The 20,409-nt window shown below is 36.8% G+C and overlaps 3 protein-coding genes across 5 annotated transcripts; 1 reads left to right on the top strand and 2 right to left on the bottom strand.

Moving 5' to 3' along the window:
* Nucleotides 1–1,536: 1,536 nt before the first annotated feature.
* On the bottom strand, nt 1,537–3,236 carry LOC101311320. 3 transcript variants are annotated; one of them, XM_004307307.1, is made up of 2 exons: nt 3,088–3,236; nt 1,537–2,446 (listed from the first exon to the last, which is right to left on the bottom strand). In XM_004307307.1, the coding sequence occupies exon 2, from the start codon at nt 2,417–2,419 to the stop codon at nt 1,628–1,630; it is 792 nt and encodes a 263-aa protein (XP_004307355.1). In that variant the 5' UTR covers nt 2,420–2,446; nt 3,088–3,236; the 3' UTR covers nt 1,537–1,627. The 3 variants fall into 3 exon arrangements, with proteins under 3 accessions (XP_004307355.1, XP_004307356.1, XP_004307357.1); XM_004307308.1 differs by having other exon boundaries at nt 3,112–3,207; XM_004307309.1 differs by having other exon boundaries at nt 1,537–2,419; nt 3,088–3,195.
* Nucleotides 3,237–3,981: 745 nt separating this feature from the next.
* Nucleotides 3,982–4,752, top strand: LOC101313367 (zinc finger CCHC-type and RNA-binding motif-containing protein 1-like). Its single transcript, XM_004308717.1, has one exon. It carries the CDS (start codon nt 3,982–3,984, stop codon nt 4,750–4,752), a length of 771 nt encoding a protein of 256 aa, XP_004308765.1.
* A 2,881-nt stretch (nt 4,753–7,633) lies between these two features.
* LOC101313074 (5'-3' exoribonuclease 3-like) lies at nt 7,634–14,590 on the bottom strand. Its single transcript, XM_004308716.1, has 23 exons — nt 14,401–14,590; nt 14,152–14,250; nt 13,957–14,033; nt 13,658–13,849; nt 13,312–13,431; nt 13,118–13,180; nt 12,714–12,809; nt 12,458–12,628; nt 12,286–12,363; nt 12,045–12,191; nt 11,833–11,928; nt 11,434–11,532; nt 11,238–11,333; nt 10,045–10,115; nt 9,827–9,955; nt 9,659–9,735; nt 9,533–9,573; nt 9,329–9,403; nt 9,095–9,225; nt 8,902–8,988; nt 8,730–8,805; nt 8,354–8,424; nt 7,634–8,258 (listed from the first exon to the last, which is right to left on the bottom strand). Exons 1-23 carry the CDS (start codon nt 14,588–14,590, stop codon nt 7,634–7,636), a joined length of 2,907 nt encoding a protein of 968 aa, XP_004308764.1.
* Nucleotides 14,591–20,409: the final 5,819 nt, after the last annotated feature.

Genomic DNA, 20,409 nt, shown 5'->3' with positions numbered 1-20,409 from the left:
TTCGACATCTCTACCGTTCTGTTTATTAATACTAATGCATAGATCATTCCTGCAAAATTTCATTCAAATTGATGATCGTTTACGTATCGAATTAGGTTAAATCAATGAACAGACCATAAACTTGTTTGACTATAACTGTTTGTCTAAACACGATTATGAACACCCAAATGATCATCAAATTCGATGAAACTTTGCATAAATGATCTATGCATTTGATTCTACAAAAAACGGTGGAGATGTCGAAATATGACCGAAAAGTGAGTCAAATAAGGAACTTCACACTTTAATTTCAGAGCAAGCTTCGCTCTGGATAGGAACTGTGTGTGTGTGTGTGTGTATAGGGCCGTTGGAGAGCGGACGTCCGCAACTATGTTAAAGTGCGGACACCAGCTCAAATCAACTCTGACGGCACCGATCGGCAACTCTTCTTGTTGGTTCCAAACAAGAGCTCCATCTTTAGCTTCTTCTCGCCGGCAGACTCGACGGTGATGAGTTTCGAAGCCGGGATTGAGCTTCTTCAAGTTTCTGCAGTTTTTTCGTCGCTGGACCTTCTTCTTCGATCACCTTGGCATTCAACTTAATGGTAATGGCGTCCAGGATGCCAATGGCGTCTGAGGATGGAAGAAGAGCTGCTAATCGGTGTCGCCGAAGTTGATTTGAGTTGGCGTCCGCACTTTAACATAGTTGCGGACGTCCGCTCTCGAACGGCCCTATGTATATATATATACAAGGCCCTTCTATTGAGGGATCCTTATTTTGACTATTTCTAAGGATAGGGCATTACACCAACTTCCCGGTCAAATTTGTGCACCTACACCGTTCAATTCATTGGGCTATATGAGTAGATCACTTCTACAAATTTTCATATAATTTGGTGATCGTTAAGTTATTCAAAACTTCGATTTATTTTTAATGATCTTGAACGGTCTAGGTTTGATATAAAGTGTTAAACTTTTTGTTTTAATCTCAGTCATCCAAGCTCATTAAATGACAGATCCAATGGTGTTGACATATCCCTAAAAGTGGTCAAAAGTAGGGATCTCTCAATAGAATTAGTAAAACATTAACATTAAGATTCATCTTGTTCAAGAAAAAGGAAATAAATATTCTTTGAGTTAAATTTGAAGAAGTATCTAATCTATACTAATTCACCTTACACTATACTAACCTATCATCTAACAATATTTTTTTTTCATATTTTCATTTGAAATACATTACATAGTTGGTCTAATGGACATTTTTAAAGATATAAAGACTTAAAGTTATTCTACAAGTCTCTATAGGCTTCAGTTTCTAGTTTTCGTTGAAATTTTATCGATCTCGAAATTTTCTTAAATTTTCCGTCGATGTTTCAATAATTTTGATATTTTAGTCATCGGAAGTGGTTCTAGACATAGTCACATCAAGAGAGTTCATATATGAGCCGAGACCAAGCTATGAAATGGGCTATTCCTTTTATGCTTTACATAATCAGAGTGCTTTCTACTGAACATTTTAATTCAGAATTTGGTTATTAGTTCCTTGAACGGAAAAGAATTTGAGAAGAATTTCTTTTATTAACAAACAATCGTGATATCAATTATCACTCACAATAGATAATAACACAAGATACATCAGTATATACAGGCTAAGATCTTTCTGCATGACTTGCTCCTATGGGATTATCTGGACTATCAGTCCCTTCCAACCACTCACGTAGTTTAACTTCTCTATCAGCCTTGAACTCATCAAAGTTTTCTGACAATGAAGACAAATTATGCGACGACAAGCTATCGTCGACTTGTTCTTCTTGTGGTTCATCTGTAATATGGCTCGATATGGGCAGCTCATCAGCTTCTGTATCTGGCAGAGATGAACTCGTGCTTGCAGTAGCAACTGATACTGGTGGGTTAGAGTAGGAGGAGACCTCTGTTAGTTCTTTAGGATCAATTTGCGGCCACTTCAAATTGCTGGCCTTTTGTTTTGCAGATTTTAATACAGTAGAAAAATAGCTGCCTTCACTATCCTGCCAATCATGACTTGGAGAACGACCCCAACTGGCTGGTTTCCAAGAACTTGCTCTTCCTAGCTGAAAAGCTGATCCCTGGTTGTCTATTAGCCCTCTTTTTGGTTGTTTTGTAGACATAAGCGCAAGAGATTTCTTTATGTCCCTAATCATCTCATCAGCAACAGGGAATCCACATTCTTTCATCGATCTCACCATGGTTATGGAATCCTCTGAATCTTCAGTGTGCAAAGTTGTTTCACGCGACTTGTTCACTACACCATTTCTCAGACCAACGAGATTGGGCACTGCATTTTGAGTGTGCTGCTGGACATAATAAAGCCCTACTGAGGGTTCGTTTGCCACATATTTAATCATCTCTCCTAAGCATTCAGTTATCTCCACAAAGCCGTCAACGGTGGAGAATCCATGCATCTTTTCAAAGCATAAGGCAGTTCATCACTGGTTTGCCAAAAATCAAAGATGGGGAAATAAGCAAAAAGTGATAGAATTTATTAGAGAAACAGATCTTTGTAGATTACCAACTGAAACAGAACAAGCAAAACCTATACTTTCTGATTCAAATAACCGGGTTATCAGCTGTTGACTCAGCTCAAAGCTATAAGAAACAAAGTCATATAGATGATCTTCTTCATCTTGCAATTACAAAAACACAACCCCACTTCAGATATCCTTATAGCTCTACCCGGATTCTCGCAATCTAACTAATATTTTGACTTAACACCTATCCGCTTACTTGCTCACCCCTTCCAGTTTCCAAACCATTTACAGAACCAAGTTTATAACCTTTTGAATTCAACACATCTATGTTAAAAGATAAAATTGACTATATTTCTTAAACCTCTAATCAAACACTACATTCCTGAAATTCCTGAAAACATAAACACGTCAATAAATTCCACTTCCAGAATCCAAATCCTCCACCCAAATCCAAAACTATGCAATTCCAATCAATACCCATCTAAGCAAACAGCAAAACATCCAATACCCAATTCTCAAAATACGTTCTTTCGTTGATTCATTCAAGCAATCAAGCACATAAACAATCGAATAACAGAGAAATATGGTAAGAAAGCTGGCACCTTTATCAATTAGCTTACACGAACCCTAGAAATTTTGTCCCTTCCTTCCCAGCTAGCAATCTATTCAAGGAGAATCAGAAAGTTGTTCCCGGCAGCTTTCAATCTGGAGAAGCTTCCTTCGTCTCTGCGTAACGAGCTTAATCTTTCTCAAGCTCGACCAACGGCAGGTGTGATTTAACTAGGAGACAAAAACAAATTAATTTAAATTGCTGAATCATCCCTACATTTTATAATGTTTACCTGTTTACTCCTACATTTTTTAGATTATCAATTGTACTCCTACATTTTCTAGATTATCAATTATAGTAAATAAGGACTGTAACGACTTAAACGTTTGAGTTCAAGCTGGTGAAGTAAAACAAACTAAAATTAAGCTTTTTCATAATCGGATTGTCGAGCTGTTGAACACATTATTATTCATCAATTAACACAACAAGTATAGTCTACTTTTTTTTGTTCCTTACTAAAAATTAGTTGACAATATGCCTTTTAATTTTACTTAATGTAAAATAAATCAACAGTATTTCATCAGTATGAATATAACGAAAATACTCTCACAATCTAGGCACACGAGGTGAACATCAAACTTGCATCAGAGATATCAAAATAAAGAGACTGCAAAGTGTGAGAGTAATTTTGAATGAGGAAGTAGTAAAATCAGCAAAATTTAAAAACGCTCGTGTAAAGTTCATAAAAATTGAAAACCAATAGGTATAAATTCTAAATAAACAAGAATATAGTGTTTTTAGGCAAATAGGTAAGAAGGCAAATATTCACTTTCACTCTTTTACTTCTAGAGCATCTCACGTGACTTTCACGTGCTATCAGTAACTATATATATACACACACACAGAGGAACCCAGAACCAAAAGCCTCTGCAAAAATTGGGGGAAAATGGCGCCAAAGAAGAAGAGGAGCGCCACCAACAGCGACGACGACGATGAATTGGACTCCCTCTGCAACCGCTACCCCTCCGCCCCGCAGGCCCAAAAGCCCACAAAATCCACCGGGTCGGGTTCGGGTTCGGGTCCCGGATCCACCCTAGCGCCGTCGAAATCGACCCTCTACGTGGCCAACCTGGACTACTCCCTAACCAACTCCGACCTCCACAGCCTCTTCTCCCGCTTCGGCAAGATCGCCCGCGTCACCGTCCTCAAGGACCGCGACACGCGCCGCAGCAAAGGCGTCGCCTTCGTCCAGTTCGTCACGCGCGACGACGCCGTCGCCTCCGCGCGTGAGATGCACGGCAAGATCCTCAACGGCCGGAAGCTCTCGGCGTCGATCGCCGCGGACAACGGACGCGCCGCCGAGTTCATAAAGAAGCGGGAGTACAAGGACAAGAGCCGCTGCTACGAGTGCGGCGACGAGGGGCATTTGAGTTATGAGTGCCCCAAGAACCAGCTCGGGCCGAGGGAGCGGCCGCCGCAGAAGAAACCGAGGCGCGGCGGAGGTGGTAGAGGTGGTGGGGAGGCGCGTGGGGAGGACGAGGTGGAGTGGGAGAGTGGGGGAGAGAGGTTTGAGGAGGATAATTGGGCTTCTGTGGTGGATGGTGGGGCCGGGGAGAGGTTGTTGAGTGAGGAGATGGAGGAGGAGAAGAAGAGGAAGAAGAAGGTTAAGAAAGGAGGCTACTTTAGTGATGAGAGTGATCATGATGATGAGGATTAGGGTAATTTCAAGTGGGTTAATTAAGGTATGGATCTTTTTTTTTCTACTGTTTTAGTGTTTGGTTTAGTTTAGATTTTGAGAATTATGATGTTGGTGATGAAGTTATGATGAGTTTGATGATGTTGAGAAAAGAAATGTACATTTGGTTTAAACCAGAATGTATCTTGATATGTTTGATCCCCATTGTATCCAACTTCACATTTTCGAGGTCGAAGAGCTTGATTTAATACCAGTTGAGGGCAGAAAGAGTATTCAAACCAAAGAAACCTACTTTAAGCCGTTTCTTTCACGTTTCATATATATGGAGCTCCAGTAACCTTTCCTTACCTCTCATTCCATTTTTGAAATTCCAGTAACGTCTCTCTAGCTCTTTGAGATTTTCAAAATTCAAAATGGAATTGTTTGGCCAACGACCGCCGTGGTTCACTGTTCCTCGGCTTCACCACCACGAGGTAAAACCCTCGAGGCTCTCTTTCGTTTTGTTCTTCTCGCTTTTGCTAATCATCTTTGTAAATTTCAATTGAAACAATTCTCTTCAATTTCGTATATTTGGTTTTGATTGTGGTATTCGGTGATTGAATTTCAGATATGTTCGCGGCGTGGGTTTCGGAGGTCGTGGGTTTCAGACGGGTTTACCCTTTGATCAATTTCGTATGTATTCACGACGGTGAATTTTAGATGGTGGGGGTTTCCGCTGGGTTTTGTCATTTGATCATGAATCAGTGATATGATCTCGATTTTTCTTGGTAAATCTACAAGGTATGCGTGAAATCTCAATTCAATTTCTTGAGGTCGAGGAACCATGTTTGACTGGGTTTCATGCTCTTTCATCAGTCCCTTAATTATTGTTACAAAGTAACATCGAGGTCGCCATATATGAATGTTTCGTAAAGACTATTCAGAATTGATCTCTAATTGTTGCCTTCAAGATTAAAGAATTGTCGGTTTATCTTATATGCATTGTTGCCTCTGAATTGTTACCTAATTGTTGCCTCTGGGTTTTAGATTGTGGGTTTCAGATATTCCATGGTTTTGCTACTTGATTATCAATATGTGATATAATCTGGTTTCAAACCTTGGTTTGCTTAATAAAGAACACATTTACGTGATATGATTTTGATATTTGATTATCAATATAGGATATAATATGCTTAATAGAGAACACATTTACATGATATGATGAATCAGAGGTGTCTCTACTTTGTGTTTGCTATATAGAGATTACATTTACATGATATAATAAATCTATGGGAATACATTAACATAAATATTGGTATCCCATCTCTATTGGGGGATAAATAAGGGTATATGAATGTTTCGAAAGGCTAGTTAGAATTGGTCCCTAATTGTTGCCTCTAAGATTAAAGCATTTTTTTGGGAGATTACTAAATCCATGAATTGGTCCCTAATTGTTGTCTCTGCGATTAAAACATTGTCGGTTTTTCTTATGAGCATTGTTGCCTCGGAATTGGTCCTTAATTGTTGTCTCTGAGATTAAAGCATTGTCGGTTTATCTTATAAACATTGTTTCCCCTGAATTGGTCCCTAATTCAGTGGTTTTCTTTTTCTGAAAGACATTGACAAGATTCATGTTACATCGATACTGATAGCAAGAGATGTTGCTTCACTAGAGTTAGTTATCTTTCACGTTGCTCTTGTCACCAATTACGACTTTTCATAAAGCATAGATGATTATGTTCAAAAGATATAAGGTATGGTATTAGAGTTAGTGGGTTACTGAAGGACTTTAAGAAAGAGATTCATAATTGGCTTAATGATTATGCCATACAATCATTGTCTTATGTGGAGACTAGAGCCAAATGTATGCTAGCAGTAACATTGGTGAATATAACTTCCATAGAAGTGAGAATTCTTATGTTTCAGGCTATTATGGTTATGGAGGCCTTTTTGTGGGTAGGCTACTGCTTTCAAATGTGATGATAGGCTAACGACGTCGGATGGGTTCTGTCATTATGGCTCCACAGAAATACTGCAATGGTAGCTTTATTGTACAACAACAACTAAGGATTTGATCGCAAACTTCAGTAGAAAATTGAGTTACATGCTGTCTATTCAGACCTTGTTGAACATGTTTGTGAATGGATGTCATGCTTCTGCTGAACCTACATATCAAAGAAAAATTGACAAATATGGTATTGGTTGATGGTAACCTCTTCTCTCAATTTTAATTTCTGGATTAAAAGCTAATTTGTTGAGTCAAAGATTGATTGTGTCACCTGTGAGGCTTCCATTGTCAATAGTCAAAGCTTGGTTGTCGTATTGTTCTAGTCATCCAGTTGTTTTGAAGGCTATTATTGTTACAGCACTTCTAAGTTTGAAAGTTTGGGGTATTTAGCTTGCATGGTTTGATTTTGTTCAGCTAAGAGGTTATTTGGTGGTGCATTCTTGATAGAGTGCTAGAATGATCAAAATAATGGACGACTTCTCAGGCTACTCAATTAACGAGTCAGACTCTCATAGGGTGTGGTTTTTCTGCATAAATGTGACTTGCATAAATTTGGCTATTCTGCTACCATTCATAGGGTTTGTACCACATCGTTTCTACTAGCTTCAAGTTAATTTCTATTTCAGCAATAATTTAACCTTTCTTTTAGAACCACCGCAATAACAAACCAAAGGAACATAAAAGGAGCTATGAACAAAGCCCTCATGGGGGAGAAGAGACTAGACGTCTAGACTACATCAGAAACCAAGTGAGTAGTTCAATGCAAGTTCATGCAAGTTCTAAGAGAATTCCCGTTCCCACTACAGCAAAAGTACTAGCAGCAAAATAAACTACCCTACTAATCTTCTTGATCTCATGGTAGACTAAAACTTGTACAAAACACTACAACACTTCCATTTACATTCAGGGCTCTAGCTACCTACCACTGCCACTTCCACTGAAGTCACTACGCTGAAAGTTCCCTCTTCCACCGGCATGTGATGACGAGCGGCTAGCAGAAAAAGGAGGCTGGGTGTGTGTCCAAGGGTCTTGCTGGCCTCTACCTGTACCAACAATTGGATAAGTTTGTTGCCATGAATTGTGTTGGTCTCTGCCACGGCCCCGAGCATGATAAGACTGTGAACCATAACTAGCAAAGTTTCTGTCTTGAGAGGCACTACTTCTTGATGGCCAGAAAACATTATTTAACGGCTGAAATCCCCTTCCAGTAGGCCTCCAGCCTTGGCCTGAGTCTGATATTTTTAGATTCCGAAAGCCATGTTGTAATGTGCCTTCATTTTTGTGATCCGAGGTTGTACCCTTGGCATAGTAGGAGCTAGAAGATGATACCTCCCTTTGATCACTGGATGTTGTCTTTGGAGCATAGTTTTGGTCCCCAGAAGTACTGCCATTTGCTCTTCCTCTACCACAACCCCATCCAGAACCAGCAAACTTGTGAATTGAATTGGCGGGAGATCCTGAAGTGAGTCTAGTATTGTTTTGAAAACTTATATTTCCGAAATCATTTGGTTTTTTGAACCTTGCTTGACCTTGCTGCAAGCTGCATTTTGCTTTTACCAAATGAGTACAGATAGAGCAAGTATAAGACATAAATGAGAGGAAAGATAGTGAAAGCACTAGAGGCACACCGCACACCTGTGAGTGGTCGCATTTCCCTGACATTCATGCCATAGAACTGTTTCCAGAAGCTCACATTCATTGATTGTCTGCAAACAAAAAATTGATTTCATTTAGCCAAGCAGAAGAGCTTCAAAATGTATTGACGAAAATTGTTGAATATAACTTGCTGCAAAAACTCTCTCCTGATACAATTGAAGTCAATAATCAAATAATTTTCAAGCATGCATTTGAGAGTGATTTCAGTTGCCAATGAATAACTATGTATAAAAATAAAAAAATATATTTACAACAGCAATGGAAACGAACATATTCATATTAAGCAAACAAAAAGAAAACTACATGCAAACTACAAATAATAAACCCAAATTAAGACGTAATGACCTATATATACCTTGGGGGGAAGTTGTAAACCGTCAAGTAAACGAGGCATATGCAGACTTGTGTTAGGAAGCTCATATAGGGCACATCTGAAAACATGTACAATGAAACTAATAATAATCCCAAAAATCCAAGGAAAAAGAGAATCAAAATAGAATAAGCTATTAACAATGTTTTTGACATACAAGACAGGGTCTTCTTCAGAGCTATCATCTCCTTTCACCTTGGCATCATTATCATCAAGCTGACGGATAAAGTCACTGATTCCAAAGCTGGTAAGTGAAGAGAACACTCGGTTATAACAAAAATCAATAGTAAGAAGATTACTGAAAATTAGGACTAAGAATAGCACAGAAAGGCAGATAGCAAATGACCTACCTCAAATTGGGGTCAATTTTGATAGACTGATTGCCACCATTAGTCAGCGAGACAATTTGTGATGCCATAATGTGGGAGCTTCGGATGAATAACCGATCAAGTTTTTCAGCATTCCTCTCAATTTCTTCCCCCTATAAAAGTAACATTAACTTGGAGTCGGTTCTAGATAGTTTCTCATGATAAAATGCCTTCTATTGATTCTATATTTAAAAAACAGGAAATGGAGTATGATACCTTGAGTTCCTTCTCCAACTTCCTTGTCTCGTGTAGAAGACGGGATTCGTCTATAAAGGGAAGTTTGCTGATACCCTTTAGCAGACAACGTTACAACCAATTCAAAGAAAATTAGAAGATAGTAGAGTTGATGGAAAGCAATGCAAAATGATCTTAAACAGAACATTAGAAAATTGGTACATGTGAAGAAAAAAACCACCAAACCTGCCATGTAAATCTTTTCCCATCCATGTCCACTTCGAAATCTAAACATGAAGCAATGCTTAAAGAGTTAAACTTTTAAAGTGAATTAATCCAGTACATAATATGTTACGGTCATAGTGGCATTACCAGAAGGATAAAATTCTATGATGCTTGAACAGTCTTCCATCATAAGTGCGCGATAGTCCTCAGGAAGTGCATGAGCACTACAAGGATGAACATGTGTTTCATCTTCTAGGAAAACGGCTAAATTTGAAAGAAATAATTACGATAACATGAAAATTTAGCTAATGCTACCTCCTTGGTGGCAGGACAGCCATGAGTGTATCTATAGGTTTAAATGGGGAACCCTTCTCAAATTGTGGTTTGACCTGAGCTAGGCCCTTCATATCAGAGGCAAATGGTCCATAATGAAAAGGATAAAACCTGATAGGAATGTTCAAATGATAATTTACTTCATGTTTAGTTGATTATACTCACAACACTGAGTAGATAGCATCACGGATAAGTCTTACCATTTCCATGATGGGGGACCAGAAAAGTAGTATAAAAGAACCCACAGCAGTCCTTCTGTGTAGCATTTAACCTAAAAGCAAACAACAAATGGAGTTATAAAGAAACGGAAATTCAAAAGGAACCTATATTTTGGTTAGTGAAAAATACAGGAAACTAAGAGAAATTTTGAAAACTAACCAAATTTTGGTCATCAAGATGGTTTTTAACCTTCTTTTTTCATTTAGTTGAAAAATAACCATATGATAGTATTAAAAGTCTTTAATACCCTTTTAAATCAAATAACCATTTTGAATACCTTTTTATATTTTTTCTCAAGAAAAAAGGAGAGGAAAAAATATGAAATTCTTGTTCAATCGTTCGTCTAGCTACCACAACAACTGAACTTCTTGAGTATTTAATTGATGGGATTTGTTTTTTCTACATCCAATTGAGGAGCATCTAGCTAGGTATCATATTCATATTGTTCAAATTTCGTGAATGACATAGATTTACAATGTTTCAATTTCAATAAAAGTTTTGTGGATTTAGGGATTTGAAGTTTGGGGTTTTCAGGGACTTACATGTGCAAGAACTCCAGCAACCCAATTCGGAAAAATACAGAAGAGAGGAATAGAAGAGACCAAGATGCTTTATATATATACCTTGATTATGATCATTGCCATAATTAATTGGAGACAAAAAAGTTCAGACTTGTAGAAAACTCAATTCCATCAGTGAATCCTTGGGATGAGATAGACGACGAAACAAAAAAAATGAAAAAATCCAGAGCTTTTGTACATGGATTAAACGAATATGCCCATGGATTGGAAAAAAAAACCTAAACTATTTTGCATATGGAATATATTAAATCTGTTCATGGAATATGAAATTTTCCCTTGCAACTAAATAAGATGACATAATAGTCATTTAGTTTTCAACTAAAATAAAAAAGAAGGTTAAAAACCATCTTGATGACCAAAAGTTGGTTAGTTTTCAAAATTCTAATTAAGTTACTCTTGAAACACAGGTAAACTCAAATCTCAATTTTGTACAGAACTTATACACAACCAACAAAATCAGCGGCTAATACAATTACAGGTGCAGCTTAATTGTTTGAAGGAAAATAAAATAGAAGTGGATGACTGAGAAAATATGTAAAAATTTGAAAACACAGTAAATGCAAAATAAAGCTATAGCATATAACCAGACGTACTACTTCCTTCCTTTTGCATTCAATCTCCCCCGGGGTTTCAGCAGAAAATTTGTACTTGTAATATCTTTCCTTGAAACCGGTAGCACCCAACCGTACCTGTGTGGATGAATGATGAAACATATACAAGTCAAAAGGAAATATCAGAAGGATGTATGATATAGAGGTAATGCAATTTTCAGAAAGGAGTGTTCCATACTTTGTCAGTCCCAAAATGATCACCATTCCTAAAAAGATCAGATTTTCTTCTAATGCTCGCCTTCAATTTTTGCTTATATTCCTTTGTGTTTTCCGCTATCTGCAACATAATGATATACATAACAAGGAGGCCAAAATATTTCGGTACGTCCAAAAATAAAGAACCCCCCACATCATCCCACTATAGTATAATAAAGCAGAAGCATCAAAAGTAAATGTGAACACAAAAAATGCAGTAGATGAAAATGAGCAAAATAGTAACAAAAGATTTAAGATAATATATCCTTCTATGCATATTAATGAGGATAAATGGGAGACTGTGAGAACTGTGCGCACGCGTATGTTTGTGTCAAAGATAGCCAAAAGATCATCATTCAATACAGAACAGAGCAAAACATACTTCAGAAGATGAAAGATTATCCGCTGAAACAACTGCAGATCCTTCAATTGCTTTCACATTAGAAGTTGAACTTCCAGCATCAATCTCTTCCTCTATCTAGAGAAGCATGCAATTAACTCAGTCTATATTTCAGCATATCGATTTTAGACAAACACAAATCTGTCAACAGTGATACAGTATAAGAACATAAAATTTTGAAACAAGGCACTTACTGTATCATCATTATTGCAAAAACCTCTGAGTTTACGGTCTCGTATATCTGATCTTTTCTTAAATATTTTCTCTTCATATGCTCCAATAAGGAGAATAAATTTCTCCACTCTTGATAGTTTGATGTACCCCAACTTCTTGTCATGAACCTGCTTTATGCAAATGATCATGAACCTGTCCAGCTATATTGAATTTTTTTGTGTGAAGAAAATAACAATATATTGTTAAGTTATATTAATATACCCGAATCATATCAACCAAATAACCACCAATCTTCTTGAACTCTTTCTTGTAGACTTGCATCAGCAAATCAATTGCACCCTGAGAACAAGTATTTCACAAAAGTTAGTTTTGATATGAGTACGCCTTAGATTTAAATTAAATAAACTATTGGATAATGAAATTAGTATCGAACCTCATGAATTTCCAATGTTGGCATGTGAGGTAGAAAATCATTTCCCGCGAAGAAACATATGAATATGAAGTCATCGATGATACGCTCAAGATCAAACTTGAAGTTTTCAGGAGGATCATTGATTTGCATGTCCAGCTCCAAATATTCTCTCAAGATCCATATATGCAGAAACTGAAAATTGGATAAAGGAAAAGTTCAGACAAAGACAAAACAGCTAGCTATCCTACCGAAATGGAGGTTAATAAAATTAAGATACCTGATAGGGCTTTTTCATCATGTATGCTTTTCTTTTGTCTGATGATGCTGTCAATTGACCGTTTGCATATGGCTGCTGGTTTTGTAAAAGTAAATCCTATTTCCGAAAAATGAAGCGTATCAAGGTTGAATATATTGTGTCAGTTTGCATATATAGTAATGTGAGTCCTCTCGAGTAGAGTTCAAAACCTCTAACTTGAACTAATATTTGATGCTTAACAGAAACTGAACTTTGTAATTTGTAACATGGGCAGAAGTAATCATCAAAACCATTGAAAACTAGAAGACCCGCAGATATTCATAAAGACCAAATTCCAAGTTGTGACATGGTAAAAGATTAAACCAAGAAAAAAAAAGGATGAAGTATATATATTAAAAAGAAGCTGAAGGGTTTGTAAATTCCACCTCTCTCAGTATGGAAAAGTGAACTTCATGTGTTGCCAAAGACAACATTATTAGATCCGCATCCTGTCATAATGCCAATGACAATGTATATGAGAATGTAAAATCAAGAATCAAAATAAAGAGAAAAATTGACAGGCAAAAGGATAGGACATAAATTCTTGATATTTGTGTTCCATATAGTCATGTTTCCATACCAGACCATACAAGCAATGGCGGGTGTTTGGATCATAAGAAGGAACAGTTCGCTGGTGGCGTATGAATGACATCACTTTGTGTTCTCCTTCTCCAGGAACATTGGCATCAGAAAGTATTACCTAAATGAATAAGCATGGAACTTGAGAAAAATAAAAAAATATAGGAAACAAATTTGACTGAGACATAAATTTGAGTACCAGTGAATACCAATATATATTAATTGGTGCATATACATAATTTATAATTTTATTCACCATTGATTAAAAAATAGGAAGAAATCAATCTGCATAATTTGATCAGTTCCATATATACATAAGTTTGAAAATATAAGTCATACGACCAGACCTTAATGTCCTTCCAGCCTGGATCTTGGCTTAAACGAAGATTGGTGTAGCTTTGGAGAGCCTTGGATAACTTGTACATGAAATCCGTTCCAGGGGTGATTATATTAGAATCTGAGATTTCTGATTCCTGTTCCAGTAGAATTTTTTTCCCTTCCTTTTCAAAATGCAGTCTCAGTTTCTCCTCTTCAGCCTCCTACACGTTTAAAATTTAAACAACATATGGGAACATCATTTAGTATTCATAAAACTGATTCGAAATACAACACATGGAAAACTCATGTGAATTTCAGATGCACCCACAGCAAGATTCTTGTCCATTGCCGACTTAAAACGCCTGGAGCGTTGTTGATTCATTTTGGCTCTCGGTGCAACTCCATCTAAAAGGCAAAATACTAACTTAATTACATCATCAGATACATATTAATTGAAAGCAAAAACACCTCAGAACTCTAAAAATCAACGTTAAAAACAAATAAATTATTTCAATTTTCTCACCAATAGCCATGTAGAGGAGCTTCCTTGGTCTGACAATTCTAAAAAGCCGATCAATATATTCGAAGATATTGTTGAAGACATCTTCATAAGTTCTTGGTAGTGGAAGCTGAACATGCATATATATATATACAGCTTATAAAATAAACTCGATCTTAAACATGCAAAGGAAAGAAACTTCATATATAAAGCAACTCATAGATCAAAAGCAAATGAAATAGAACTGTGATCTTACTCCATGACCATGACCATCATCATCTTCTTCTTCCGGGTGAAAGCAGGGATGGATAATTCCATTCATGTCAAGATACAGGTTATCGAACTCTATGCCGTTAGGGTTCGGTGAGGTTGGATCTACAAACTCATCTATCTCTTCAATGGCTTTTACGACCACTTTAGGGTACTTGTTTACCAACCAACGAAAAAACGATGGAACCCCCATCTCTCTCTCTCAAACAAAGCTAAGCTAAAGGGTAAGTGAGAGATGCAGTATATATACCTTCTGTTTTGTCACCGACTGTGCTCTTCTTGGCTTACTTGGTAAGCCTAGGTACTGTTCATGCATCCCACTGTTAATACTATACTAGGCTAGCTAGTTCATTAAGGGTAATTAAACTTAATTTGAACAAGTTTAAATGTTTAAGGTACATACATTCCATAATCAGGCTGCATGACTTGGAAATTAATAATTAAGCTACATTATTTTCAGGAATCTACGTGTTCAACAATGAAAATATTTTAGTTAAAACAAAAAAATTCCAAAACTAAGAAGATAAGAGTAATTTGTGACAAGCATGCATACGTACCTTGATTAGTTTTAATTAGTTCAGGGATCGAATTTTCCGAAATGTTTAAATAGTCGATCTAAGCGGCAACTGAAATATAGAACTCTGGTTATGGAGTCTGGACTTACTACTTGTTAGAGCTAAGGTATGGAGGCCGGAATCTAAATAAGCAAGTATAGTAGCAAACACAATACAACAGACCAAGAAATTAAAGGTCGATAGGCATTGCCGAAAAAGAAAAAATAGAAGAAACAAAAGGAAATTAAAGATCAGAATCCAGAATAATCAAGTATTTTACCACATATGTGCTGTTCCTTTCGCTTTTTATCTACAATCTTTGAGCTTAAGAACTCTGGTCTTTATTATTTTTTTGACCAGTTCAAGACCCAACTGCATGCTTGTCTTTAGTTAGCTTCTCTTTTTTTTTTTTTTCCCCTTTCTTTCTTAGTCAGGTATCCACCTAGCTTCTTCTTCTTTCTCACGATTAATCTGTATCTGTTTCTTCTATGGATTCGTATTCCTAGCTTTCTTTTCTGTAGTTTCTATTTTCTTTGACAGGTCTAATTGGCTTTTGCTTTGCTGTTTCTATTCCCAGCTTTATATCATTTTCTGTTGATAAATCTTGATACTTCTTATGAAAGGGGGTAAACGGAAAGATGAGCTATCCGCTAGGCTTCTCTAATGTTAGAAATTGCAAGGCTCATTTATATAAGGTCATTTATATAGCATTTTCACTGGCACATATATAGAACAGAAAATCTCACGAACTTGTAAGACTGTAGTTCAGTGATCTACAGGTCCCTCCTTATATATACAGTACTAGCTACTGAGCCCTCGCTTTGCTGTGGGTTTCATGGTTGTGTAAATTGGTTTTGTTTAAAAAAATAAAAATAAACACATTGCTAACGTGATCTTAAATAAAATTGCCATTTCTTCAATAAAATCTCATGTAAGTGAACTTTCAAGTAAATTACAAAGTCATTCATATATTCAGGTGATCATCTTCAGAATAATTTTACTATAGAAAGAAAACTGCTACATAAGCAACAAAAGGCTAACACAAACAGAACCCAAGTTCATTCAACTTTACAGTTGTCATTATACCAAATTGTTGATTTAACAAAGTTAAAATGCAGTTCTGAATTGAATTTTCTTCTATCAACTGATGTCCACCTGAGGCAATTTTGAATTTTCTTCTATCAACTGATGTCCTCCCTTTTAGGTTAGAAGCTTCTTCTCCATATTATAAAACTTCTTTTTTGAAACGCCTAAGAAGATGTCATCAGCACAATATGATACACAAAAATGAAGTTCAAATTATATATACCACATGATGATGAAGCATCCTCAAATAGTGTAGTTGAAGTTAGACATGTTTGATTAACCATGCATAGGGAAACTACAAAATGTTACAATTGTTGAGGCCCCTAAATAGTGGCAGTATCATAATATCAATATTGTTGGCAATGTTTTCTGTAGATTTGTCCATTTTCATTTTGCGGCAACATTACTATCTAAATTAAACCTCATAACCTATACACATCTAAGATTAACCAAATTAGAATCAGATTCAAATTTAGTCATGTTAAAAAAACACATTCTAATCATAAAGTTGAAGCATTGATTCATAATCAATCATATGTACCTTCAATTCTGTCCTTGCCACTTAGAGCAGATATGCACACGACATCATCTCTTCTCTGCTTCTGTTTTGATGTTGTACATGAGGATTGCTCACCTCATCACCTGCAAAAGTGTTGTTGTGTATAAATTTTGTGCACTATCATATATTTCTCTGTATGTAATAGTGTACTCAAATTGTGTAAAGCAACGGAGTTTTGTGCATTATGATCAATGTTTTGCATTCAAAATCAAAAATATAGCTAGTTAATTGAAAAAGAATGATCAACACTTCATTATATTCTTCTATAGGTATTAATCCAATAATTGGACAGGTCAAAAAAAAAATATCATAAAGGCATCTAACCGACCTCAAGAAACTTAAGGAAAAAAACAGAACAAAAGATATTGTCGAAAATACTTATAAAATACAAATAATTAAATTCATAAGTATGTAAATAAGTTTCAGATATCAGAGTTTACTGATGCTTTCCAAATACTAATTGCACTAAAAGTACTCACGTATTACAGTAAAAATCTCACATTTTGTTTGACTTAAGTGTGCAAGTTTTCTAACCCAGCCATGAGCATGCATGATCAAAACTTAATGTTGGTTTCTTATCCTACCTGGGAAAAAAATGCGAGTGATATCTCACATTTCATTCATTAGTCACTTTCATATCCCAACTTTTCTAAATATCAGAATGGTATCTCAAATTCCTACCCTTACCCAACTTTCGTATATGAAACTTATTTCCCTGTTACGACGTTAACGAGATTCAAATGCTGAAGGGCAGTGTCGTTTTTTACCCATTTATCTCTAACCCTATTCATTTACCCCCACATTAGATTCAATTTCTATTCAGCCCCCAAATATCATCAAGTCTCTCACCATCTATACTCTCTCTTTGTTTCACTTAGTCAGAGAATCAATTTCTGATGATTGAAACAACACCTTCAAAAAATTGGTTGTCTTTGAAAAAAGATTGCATCTCGAATCATTGATGAATATCCAAGTTTGATTACATGAGGATGACTTGGAGATATTTTCGTGTCAATGGGGAGGCACCTACTTATGCAGGTAAAACCAACTGAAATGGTCCATTTCTAAAAGTGTTTTCTTCTGATTGTAGTCTCCTGCACATGAGTACATTGTTTAAGCTTCTCTATGGGTTTTTTCTAGGGTTTTGGTATTTAATTTTGGGTTAATTTGTCTCCATCTGCAATTGTTTATATATATGTCTGCAATTAGGTTATGGATTGAAATGGGTGAGATGATAAATGCATCAGATTTATGGGTTTTGGTTGATTTTGTGAGTTTGTAGTCTTAAATGTGGAGGCTTGGGCAGTTATATATATAGGTATATACATATATATAGGGTATATATATATATATACATCGACTACAAGAGTACAACCCAACATGTTTAGCTCACTATTTATGTACAACTTCCAACAGATGACAACAACTAATCCATAATTAACTAAAAGTGGGACTTTCTTATATAGAAAAAAGGTTCTCCAGCCTTTACAATATAGATGTGTATTATGTACAAGTTGTAGTTTTGTATCATATCTATTTATGTGATTTAGATGATGATTGGCTTAGATGGTTGTCATCTGAAGACTGTGCACAAAGGTCAGCTGCTCTCTGCTGTTGGTATTGACAGTAACAATGGGATTTACCTAGTAGCTTGGGCCATTGTGGAATCTGAAAGCAGAGAGAGTTGGACATGGTTCTTAGAGTTCTTGAAGGCTGATCTTAACATCCATCACTTAGGACATTATACGTTCATGAGTGATAAACAAAAGGGATTGGAGCAGGCGATCAAAGAATTGTTTCTGGATGCTACGCATAGGCATTGTGTGAGGCACCTCCACAACAACTTCAAGACTGATGGACACACATGTTTTTTATTTTTCATTATATGATCGATTACCAACATTTGTGGTTTTTTTTTTAGTGTAAGTGCAAAGTTATAATTACCTTTATTGTGTTATGTTTCAATTGATTGTAGGGTTGGAACTTAAAGAAAAATTGTGGGCAGTGGCAAGAAGCACAACTATGAATGCATTTAGAGATGCAATGGAGGATTTGAAGACAAGCTCTCTTGATGGATGGAAGTGGTGCATGGACAGGCTTGTAATTCACTGGTCATTATCACATTTTGATCACAAGTTCAAGTGTGACTCTCTTCTCAATAATCATAGTGAGAGCTTCAACAAAAGCATACTCCTAGCAAGGAAGAAGCCTATACTTGGGTGCTTAGAAGATATCAGAATAGCAACTATGGTGAGATTGGCAAATCGTAGAAATTCTCACCTTAATTAGAAGTGTAAAGTAGGGCCAAGAGTTGAAAAGTTGTTGAAGAAATCAGCCAAGTTTGCAGCTGATTACACACCAATATCTTCAAGCCTTTGGAGATATGAGGTTCAAAGAAGAGGGGCACAATGTCAAAATGGGGTGATTGCAGCACATGTGGTTCAGTTAGATAACAAGTCATGCACATGTAATAGGTGGAATGTATCTGGGCTACCATGTGGTCATGCTACAGCATGTATCTTCTCAAAAGGAATGTCTCCAGATGACTTTGTACATGAATATTATAGCAAGGAGACATACATGAAGGCATATGGGCCAATTATGCATCCAACTGCTGGAGTGAAGGAATGGGAGAAGATATATAGACCAATAGCACCCCCACTTTACAAGAGACAACTTGGGAAACTCCCCATAATGGCTAGGAACAAAGAGCAAGGTGAGAAACTTAAAATTTTAAGGTTCACTTCAATTACTTATGCAATAACATGTATCTTATTGTATTTTCTCTATTTGGATGAAGATGAGGTACCTCCACCTACTGGAACAACCAAGTTACCTAAGGTGTATTACTCTCAAATAAAATGTGGGTATTGCAGAATAAAAGGACACAACAAGAGATCATGCATAAAAAAGAAACATGCATGTTTACTAATGAGATGCATTGTTATGGAAAGTGAAATTTCATTCTGGAAGTGTTGTGACATTTGCTCCCCTAATTGGTATACAATTTTGAGTTTGTAGGATGAACAACGTCAAGCTAGTGAGAATGTGCAGCCCCAACCTCAATCTCAGCCTCCCTTGCCTCCCCGGCCTCACCTTGTGCCACCCTGCCCAGCTGCTAAACCTATGCGGGCTCAATCTCAAAGTGACCAAGGGCAGCAAGTGTTTTATATGGCTACACAGCAATCCAAGAGTACTACAGCTCCACATACCTCATCTATGCCACAATTCCAACAAAGAAAATAGAAAGTCATATCAGAAAGCCCATGCCTCATAATGCACCTCAAACCCCCTTAGTTAATTGCAGTTTGTAGGATATGTATTGTTTTGTAGCGCATGACTCAATTTTCATCCATGATTATGCGTTTTGCTGGCTTTTGTTTATGTCCCTTTAGTCATGATTTTGGATGTACTATCTAGACATGGCTTTAGATGTAATGTTTTTGTGCTTGTGCAATAGATTTTGATTACTAGTGCTCATGTATCAAATGTTGTCACAATTGAAGAATTTGAAAAAAAAAAATTTCGTCATATTAATGTTCATGTACTAAAGTTATATATATATACAAGGATTACCAGGTGTGGACGTCCGCACGGCTCTTAAAGTGCGGACGTCCCTCCTGACGCAACTGTACGGCACCGGCGAGGGCGCGCCTCCACCCCAGCGAACTTCAGCAGCTTCCCCAACCACTTTCCATCCCTAGCGAGTCCGCCGAATTTCAGTTTTTCGGCCAGATTGACTTTGTTTGTAAGTTTTGGGTGATTTGGCCGGAAAACTAGAATTCGGCGGACTCGCCGGGGAGGGAAAGTGGT

Source organism: Fragaria vesca, linkage group LG7 (genome assembly GCF_000184155.1).
Source record: "Fragaria vesca subsp. vesca linkage group LG7, FraVesHawaii_1.0, whole genome shotgun sequence".
NCBI lineage: Eukaryota > Viridiplantae > Streptophyta > Magnoliopsida > Rosales > Rosaceae > Fragaria > Fragaria vesca.
Note: the sequence above shows the minus strand (reverse complement) of the source record. Positions and strands in the feature narration are given on the sequence as shown.

Bases quoted from the DNA above. Each gene is read 5' to 3' on its own strand.
- LOC101313074 (XM_004308716.1), bottom strand. From the start codon at position 14,590: ATGGGGGTTCCATCGTTTTTTCGTTGGTTGGTAAACAAGTACCCTAAA. The intron at 10,116-11,237 runs GTACGTCTGGTT...GTTTGCTTTTAG, and splicing joins AATGCAAAAGGAAGGAAGTA to GTTAAATGCTACACAGAAGG. The intron at 8,989-9,094 runs GTAGGTCATTTG...TTCACTTACCAG, and splicing joins AAAATTGACCCCAATTTGAG to CTTTGGAATCAGTGACTTTA.
- LOC101313367 (XM_004308717.1), top strand. From the start codon at position 3,982: ATGGCGCCAAAGAAGAAGAGGAGCGCCACCAACAGCGACGACGACGAT.
- LOC101311320 (XM_004307307.1), bottom strand. From the start codon at position 2,419: ATGCATGGATTCTCCACCGTTGACGGCTTTGTGGAGATAACTGAATGC.